Source organism: Mchenga conophoros, linkage group LG3 (assembly GCF_057382185.1).
Source record: "Mchenga conophoros isolate Kocher_MC1m ecotype Shallow Benthic linkage group LG3, M_conophoros_male_GT1.1, whole genome shotgun sequence".
In the NCBI taxonomy this organism is placed as follows: Eukaryota; Metazoa; Chordata; class Actinopteri; order Cichliformes; family Cichlidae; genus Mchenga; species Mchenga conophoros.
Window position 1 is genome coordinate 47,851,221 of NC_140528.1, and position 8,748 is coordinate 47,859,968.

General features: G+C 37.2%; 1 protein-coding gene across 1 annotated transcript; it reads right to left on the reverse strand.

The window, feature by feature from the left end:
* Positions 1 to 3,086: 3,086 nt before the first annotated feature.
* Positions 3,087 to 8,337, reverse strand: LOC146579096 (high affinity immunoglobulin gamma Fc receptor I-like). Its single transcript, XM_085267910.1, has 5 exons — positions 8,307 to 8,337; positions 8,076 to 8,135; positions 7,438 to 7,704; positions 6,853 to 7,098; positions 3,087 to 3,160 (listed from the first exon to the last, which is right to left on the reverse strand). The coding sequence occupies exons 1-5, from the start codon at positions 8,335 to 8,337 to the stop codon at positions 3,087 to 3,089; spliced, it is 678 nt and encodes a 225-aa protein (XP_085124036.1).
* Between the last annotated feature and the right edge of the window lie 411 nt (positions 8,338 to 8,748).

Sequence of the window (8,748 nt, forward strand, 5' to 3'; positions counted from 1 at the left end):
GATAATTTGCTTTGCTTTGTAGTAGCACTGGAAAATATTGGATTCAGCAATTGAAATGTTTTTTTTGTCTTTCTTTTTGTCATTGAAGATATTCTTCATCAGAATCCAGTGGATCTCATAGATAACAAAATCACACTTGTCTATAATAATAGTGAAACAGAAATGCAACAATTTCAATTCCAACATGAAACTTTAATATGTTTAAAATTTATACTGTACAATTTATACATAGTTTAGATCATACTTTTTTTTTTCAAGCTGACTTCTATAGTGTACAATACTGGTCAGAATAGCAGCAGCAGAACATACATACACATTGTCATAGACTGTGGTCAGAGACAGTATTGAAAAACTGCAACAGGTAAATTACAGCATCTTCAGCAAGCCAGGGTGCTGGAAAGGAGAGTTTGTCCGTTAGTCAAATCTCAGATACAGGAGGAACAATGCAGTTTTCATGCCAGTCACAGAACACTGGGTCAGCTCTTTACTCTCTCGACGATAGGTGAGTGTGCATGAAAGTTAGCCCAACCAGTCTACGGGGATGTCCAAATTCATAGACTGCATCCTCCTGAAGCCACATTTGTAGGCCGATTACAACACAACGACGCGACGAAGGCTGCCCAAAATTCTCCTCCAAATGTGGTTGACAAATGCGTCCTCCTTTTCCCCAGATTTGAAGGATGGGTCGGGTGTATCCTTTGTGGCCCACCATATCCCAGAATTCATAGCAGCCCAGCCAATTCCAGTTTCCAACAATGGCGGCAGCTACTTAGTTTTAATATTACTTTTATTACTCTTTCTGGGTCACAAAATAAACTTTTAAGATATTTTCAGGCGAGAATGTAGCTGTGTAAACTTCAAATATCTGCTTGATTTATCCAGACATCACATATTTGCAAAAGTGCTCTGACGTTTTCTGCGACGTCTGTTACCCACCAGCTCGATAGCTAGCCGGCTCACTAGAGCCGGTGAAAACAGCGAACTCCCAGCACATCGTTTTCAATCCTCCACGGTCGTTCGCTACTCAGGTTAAAGATGATAAATATAGTTCAGTGAGATAACTTAGAAATGTTACTGTTTGGCTTTTTTCAGTGTTTTATTTGGTTGTGAGTAAATCAGTTTGGCTGAGATTGAAGTTATAGTTTTCACACAGCTGAATAAACTTCACACGGAAAACTGATTAAACAGAAGAGTGACATGATCGAGAATTTACGCCAGTGTCCTGTTATATTTTAGATAGCAAGGAGCAGACGGCTGAGTTTATTAAACTCCACTGAGACATCCGGTGACGCGAATCTGAAGGTTAGACCCTCCAATTATACAGTTGCTCACTTCCGGCCTACCCAGCCTCCCGAGGACCCAGCCCACGTAGCGCGCAAAGGCCCGGTCCTCAGGAGGATGCAGCCTATGAACTTGGACACCCCTTACATGTGTTTTGTGGACTTGGCGAAGTTATTTGACTGTGTCCCTCGTAGTATTCTGTAGGAGGTGCTTCAGGAGTCTGGGTTTTCTGGCCCGTTGCTATGAGACATTTGGTCCTTATAAAACTATTGCAAGATTTTGGACAGCATTGTTGACAATAAGTTGAACTCATTCCCAGTGGGTGCTGGACTCTCCCAGTACTAGACTTTGTCAGTGAGTCTGTGTATAATTTTTAATGACAGAATTTTGAAGAGTATACAAATGGCAGAAGACTTCGTCTTGGTTGGCCTCAGAATCTTGTCTCTGATTTTTGCAGATAATGAGGTTCTGTTGGCCTCATCATGTAGTCGCCTCCAGTTTGCGCTGGAGTGGTTAGCAGCCAAGTGTGAAGTGGAGGAAATGATAACCCAGACATCTAAAGAGTTTAAGTATCTCTGGGTGTTGTTCATGACTGAGGGGAGATAGGAGCGGGAGATTGGTAGATTGAAACAGATTAGTGCTGTGACTGCAGCTTTGTAGTGAAAAGAGAGCTGAGTGTAAAAGTGAAGCTCGAGATTTGCTGCTCTATCTACATCCCCACTACACCTATGGTGATGAGTTCTGGGTAGTGACCAAAAGAACGGGATAACAGAAATATGAATTTGCGGTGAAGGGTGGCTGGCCTTTCCCTTAGAAATAGGGTAAGGACTTAACCCTTTAAAACCGGTCAGAGCGGGCATGCTCCGTTTTGCGCAACTACTTCTAAATCCTTGTAGAACTGCAACCACGTGAGCTAGCGCAATAATTTTTTTTGCATATGAAACCCGAGGAGTTGTACTTACATCTTGTGCCATCAGCTTGTCCTAGGTCACGGTTTCCTTCCACATATACCTTTGCAAAAACTGCATAAAAAGCGCTTGCAGCAACACAAACATAATATTCCAGAAACACGCTTTGCCAATCCGATCAGCTGTTCGTAACACTTCCTACGTTAGAATAGATGTCAGCGTGAACTATCGCATTACCTGCCCGAAACCAGAAGAGACGTCATTTTCGCGGAAATGTAGTTTTTTACCATTAGGGCCTCATGAGCCTATACTGGTGTTTTTAAAAGTTATGTTTGACTTTATGACTTTCGGTGTCGTTTCTGGAATGCGTAGTACTCATATTGCACTGCTGGAAATAGTTTATTTTGATGCATATGCTGTTATTTTGCAAATTTGCAGTATAATATTTATTTTCGTTTTTCCTGCAGTGTATAAAAATTGGTGTATTTCAAAAATAAAACTATGAAGACACTCAAAATAAATTTCCTGTGGTGGGAAACTATTTTGTGCAACTTTTTTGTATTTACAGTTTTGAGGGATAAGCCTCTTAAATTTCTCTAACTAGAAATATATGTTAAAAAAAACAAAAACAATTTTCAATTTTTTTGTAGTTTATTGCACTTTCTTGCAATTTATGTAATTACTATGCACTTAATGCATACATATTATTAAAATTTGGGCTATAATGGTTGTATTGATGTATAGCAACTTGAAATGCTCCAAAAAATGGCTCCACAGCATGTAAAAATATAATATAAGCTCTGGTGGACTTTGTTCTATGGTAGGTCTTAAAGGGTTAAACCATCCAGGAGGGGCTCAGAGTAGAGCCACTACTCTTTCACATTGAAAGGAGCCAGTTCAGGTGGATGAGGCATCTGACATGAATGCCTCCGTGGTGAGGTGTCCCAGGCATGTCACACCCAGAGAAGGCCCTTGGGCAGAACCAGGAGAGATCATAGTTCTGGGCTGGTGTGAGAATACCTTGGTGTTCCCATGGACAAGTTAGAGTTGGTGGCTAGGGAGAAGGAGGTCTGGGCCTCTCTGCTTAGGCTGCTGCCCCAGCAACCTGACCTAGGATAAGCAGGAGAAAATGGATGGATGGATGGAATAATATATTTAATTTTAAAGAGCACAAAGCTACCGGAGACAAGTATTACCCTCATTCTTTTTTTTTTTTTTGATTTATAGAAGGAATTCTCCTAAAAGTATAATAATACCACCCAGTTTGAATATAGTGTAACAAAAGAAAATAATCAGACATCTGGAAAACTTCATATTAGTTTATATAACTGTTGAGTTGCATTTGTTGGAAAATGTTTTCCAGACAATTAAGGTCTGCATGGTGGTTCAAAATGTAAAAAGGAAAGTGTTTCTCGTGTTTAACTTAATTAAGTTTGAAAGATGAGTCCGTGACATACTGGAAACCTCCACTAGGGAACTGCCCAATCAGTTGGTGACTGTTTTTGTAATTATACAGGGAAGAATTATTAGGCAAATGAGTATTTTGTCCACATCATCCTCTTCATGCATGTTGTCTTACTCCAAGCTGTATAGGCTCGAAAGCCTACTACCAATTAAGCATATTAGGTGATGTGCAACTCTGTAATGAGAAGGGGTGTGGTCTAATGACATCAACACCCTATATCAGTTGTGCATAATTATTAGGCAACGTCCTTTCTATTGGCAAAATGGGTCAAAAGAAGGACTTGACAGGCTCAGAAAAGTCAAAAATAGTGAGATATCTTGCAGAGGGATGCAGCAGTCTCAAAATTGCAAAGCTTCTGAAGCGTAATCATCGAACAATCAAGCGTTTCATTCAAAATAGTCAACAGGGTCGCAAGAAGCGTGTGGAAAAACCAAGGCGCAAAATAACTGCCCATGAACTGAGAAAAGTCAAGCGTGCAGCTGCCAAGATGCCACTTGCCACCAGTTTGGCCATATTTCAGAGCTGCAACATCACTGGAGTGCCCAAAAGCACAAGGTGTGCAATACTCAGAGACATGGCCAAGGTAAGAAAGGCTGAAAGACGACCACCACTGAACAAGACACACAAGCTGAAACGTCAAGACTGGGCCAAGAAATATCTCAAGACTGATTTTTCTAAGGTTTTATGGACTGATGAAATGAGAGTGAGTCTTGATGGGCCAGATGGATGGGCCCGTGGCTGGATTGGTAAAGGGCAGAGAGCTCCAGTCCGACTCAGACGCCAGCAAGGTGGAGGTGGAGTACTGGTTTGGGCTGGTATCATCAAGGATGAGCTTGTGGGGCCTTTTCGGGTTGAGGATGGAGTCAAGCTCAACTCCCAGTCCTACTGCCAGTTTCTGGAAGACACCTTCTTCAAGCAGTGGTACAGGAAGAAGTCTGCATCCTTCAAGAAAAACATGATTTTCATGCAGGACAATGCTCCATCACACGCGTCCAAGTACTCCACAGCGTGGCTGGCAAGAAAGGGTATAAAAGAAGAAAAACTAATGACATGGCCACCTTGTTCACCTGATCTGGACCCCATTGAGAACCTGTGGTCCATCATCAAATGTGAGATTTACAAGGAGGGAAAACGGTACACCTCTCTGAACAGTGTCTGGGAGGCTGTGGTTGCTGCTGCACGCAATGTTGATGGTGAACAGATCAAAACACTGACAGAATCCATGGATGGCAGGCTTTTGAGTGTCCTTGCAAAGAAAGGTGGCTATATTGGTCGCTGATTTGTTTTTGTTTTGTTTTTGAATGTCAGAAATGTAGATTTGTGAATGTGGAGATGTTATATTGGTTTCACTGGTAAAAAGAAATAATTGAAATGGGTATATATTTGTTTTTTGTTAAGTTGCCTAATAATTATGCACAGTAATAGTCACCTGCACACACAGATATCCCCCTAAAATAGCTAAAACTAAAAACAAACTAAAAACTACTTCCAAAAACATTCAGCTTTGATATTAATGAGTTTTTTGGGTTCATTGAGAACATGGTTGTTGTTCAATAATAAAATTATTCCTCAAAAATACAACTTGCCTAATAATTCTGCACTTCCTGTAGCTTTTACCCTCAAATTAAAAGTTTTGCCTTCATTTGTAATTTACCAGTTTATTTTTCTATAAATTGCACTTCATTATGTCCAGTCATAATGTATTAATTTGTTTTTTAATTATTCTTTTTTTTTGTGGGCTTATAATTAACTATTATTTTAGATTGCACTGGTTTTATCTGTCATTCATATCTTTGATTCATACACAAATGGAAAAAATAATTCAGTTTTCTGTTTGCATCTACAATTTAGATAGATAACCTGTCTCACACTAAAGAGCATCCAAGCAATGTGAAAAAACAAAGGTTTAAATGCAGTCTTCCATTTTATATATGTCATTATTTATAAAACTACCATCTTAACTAATTAGTAAAGACTTTGCTAGCTTAGATGATGTAACATTGATTATCATACTTGGCAATCTGTATGTTGGTATTTAGTATTTTAATTCTGATTCCTTAAATAGAACACAGACTGTAAAATATATCACACCAACAGCTGCTGCTGCACAATATGTTGAGGGTTTCATGTTGTTATTTTTATCTGTACATTTCTAGTCCTGATTCTAAAATGCTTACCAGCACTTGCATTTTCTCAGAAGACAAACTCTGACAGTCATAAAAGGAACAAACATTAAAAGTTCTATAAAACTCCCCATTTTCTGGTTTTGACATTAAAGCTGTCTATTCATCTGGAAACTTTACCTGAGAGACTTTACCTGTGATTTAATGTTTAGTTCTATATATTTTATAATTTTTATTGTATTATTCTCTTCAGTCTGTTAAAAACAGGTAAATTACCTTACCTTGTATTGTCTGTGGAGACAATGAAAAAAAGTGTTAATCGTGGTTGTTGGTTTGTTATGACAATTGGCAAATTATATATATATATATATATATATATATATATATATATATATCAATAAAGTTTTCCCTAAAGTAACTTAATAAGCAGTGAAAGAAGAATCTTGACAACAACGTTTTGGATGTACTAGCACTTGGTTATAGTTATTAAAGATGGCTATCTGTTATAACTGAAGAGTAAAAATGTAAATGTAAAATTTATAAAACTTTATTTTTCTTTTCGAGTACCTATAATGACAGTTTATGTTTCCAATATCGTGGAAGTCCCACCAAGAGAAGAAAAGTCACCAACAAAAAAATGAGACCAATGGAGCGCAGCACAATAAGTCCAGTGGGTTGAGAAGGCCCGTGTGCTTGAAAATCAGTTGCTATAAAGATAATGAAAAGTGATTCTTATTCACCAGTTTTAATTTTCATTATACTCGCACAATTCAGAATAATTATTATCTCAAGAAATTTTTAATTGTTAAATATGAAATATAATTTCATTTACAACATTTTACATTTTAAACAAACCAAATTAACAGTTAAAAGCAGCTAGGAAAAAACAACAGTCAATATCTCATAATGAAACAAATTTATGTTTTCCTTTACAAAATCTGACTTTAGAAAGCCTTTAGTCTCAAAATGCTACAGTTGTAGGTATTATCAGTTCTCTGATAGTTAGTTTCGGCTAAAACAAAATTCAACAAAAGCATAACCTGTGATTAATAAAACCCACACAGGTATAGCTCACCTTTTATGTTAAGCCAGCTCTCTGGTGATTCTCCAGTATCAGCAATACTACATTTGTAGAGTCCTTCATCAGATTTGGATGCAGTGGGAGTGGTAATGTTTCCAGTTGAGCTGCTCCTAATTGAGGCGCCATTTTTATAGAATTTTGCAGTGAAGCTACAGTTTGCATGCTTTTTTCTACAATACAAGCTCACATTTTCTCCCTCCATCACAGGATAGACAGGACTCTCCAGAATCACAGGACCATCTAAATGTGAATGACAAATGATCTGAAAACTTTGTGGACTTGGAGAAAAAGATTTATCTTTATGTGGAATTTATGTTGAAATTATTCATACAAACAAATCTTTCAACTACTACAGTCAATAGGTTGTATATCATTTTTAAGACATAAAACATTATTTCACACTTATAACACACCTTATTGTGATCATGATGCTTCTGTTATCTGAAAAACTATCTTTTACTGGTAATACTTAATTCTCAAAAATATTGTGCCATTTATGATATACCAAAACAACTGATCTAAAAAGTAAATTACCTAAATATGTCAATGCATAGTTGATATTTCTTTCCATGTACATACCAGCTACAGTGATGTTGACAGTGTTACTTTTTTGTTTTCCTCCATATTCACACCAGTATTCTCCACTGTCAGTTTTTGGATATGCATTAATAATATTGCAAGGCCCAGTAGATGTTTCCCAGGATGAAGCACATGTTCTAACATCTCCATTTATCTTTTTCATCACTCTCCATCCATTCAGTCCATTTAGCCCTTCACAGCTGATCGTGATAGATTCTAATTCAAAGAACTGCTGTCTGTTTGGAGCAACTTGAGGAAAACCTGAATCTGAGACAGAAAATCAAAGGTATTTTCTTTCTTTTTTTTAGAGAAATACAAACAGAAAAGAATTAAGCACTGATATATTGCTGAAATATTTTCAGAATAACAAAAAAATATTTACACATATATATCTACCGAATAAGTAAATATGCATTCCCATGCTTTCTTTTGTATGCTTCCTTCAGACAATTATTTTTGTGTTTTAAAAGGTTAATGCAGTACCCTTGTTGTACTCTTTCAGATTTGAATCTAAAAACAGCAACTGCAGCAGTTACAGAAACGTTCAAGTTGTTATGAGATGTATGTGATATATTAAATCAACTTTATTTTTATACCCCAGTATCTCAAATGCCTCAAGCTGAATTTGAACTACTTACTATGTCTTTGAGAAACACTCAATCCAGCTTTTGGAACAAACAAAAACAGCATGTTCACCACTGGAAATATGGACAAAGAGATTATCATTGAGAAGTTACAAATTTGCATAATGAATGCATGAAAATGTATGGGTGTGTTTTGGATATAATAATTTCCCTTTAAGTTCATACATACATTTTCTCAACAGTTGACTTAATATCTTTTTATTGACAGATAATGTCAGTACTCACAGAGTCTGATGCTGGAAACTCTGACCTGCATGTTGGCTTGCTGCTGACTGTGTGAGCATCAGACTGAAACGAGAATGTGTTGCTTTTGAGAACTTCCTGTGTTTCTAAATAACTCACTAGCGGGTATTGTCTTCCTGAGAGAGAGAGAGCTGCTTTATATTTAAAAGAACATCTTTTTTGTAAAGGGATATACAGTGAGGAACATAAGTATTTGAACACCTTGCAATTTTGCAAGTCCCCCCACTTAGAAATCATGGAGGGGTGTAAAATTTGCATTGTAAGTGCATTCCAACTATGAGAGACACCATTTAAAACAATTCAGGAAATCATATTGTATGATATTTAAAGAATATATTTGTATTGCACTACTTGCACTGGTTTATCTGCTGCCTCTGATGAGAGACCAGATCAGAATTGTAATTTTCTCTGATTTGTCTAAACT

Excerpts from the sequence above, each read along its gene's own strand:
- LOC146579096 (XM_085267910.1), bottom strand. The coding sequence starts at position 8,337 with ATGCAGGTCAGAGTTTCCAGCATCAGACTCT. Across the intron at positions 7,705-8,075 it reads GAGTGTTTCTCAAAGACATA|ATTCAGGTTTTCCTCAAGTT; the intron begins GTAAGTAGTTCA and ends TTTCTGTCTCAG. Across the intron at positions 7,099-7,437 it reads TGTCAACATCACTGTAGCTG|ATGGTCCTGTGATTCTGGAG; the intron begins GTATGTACATGG and ends ATTCACATTTAG.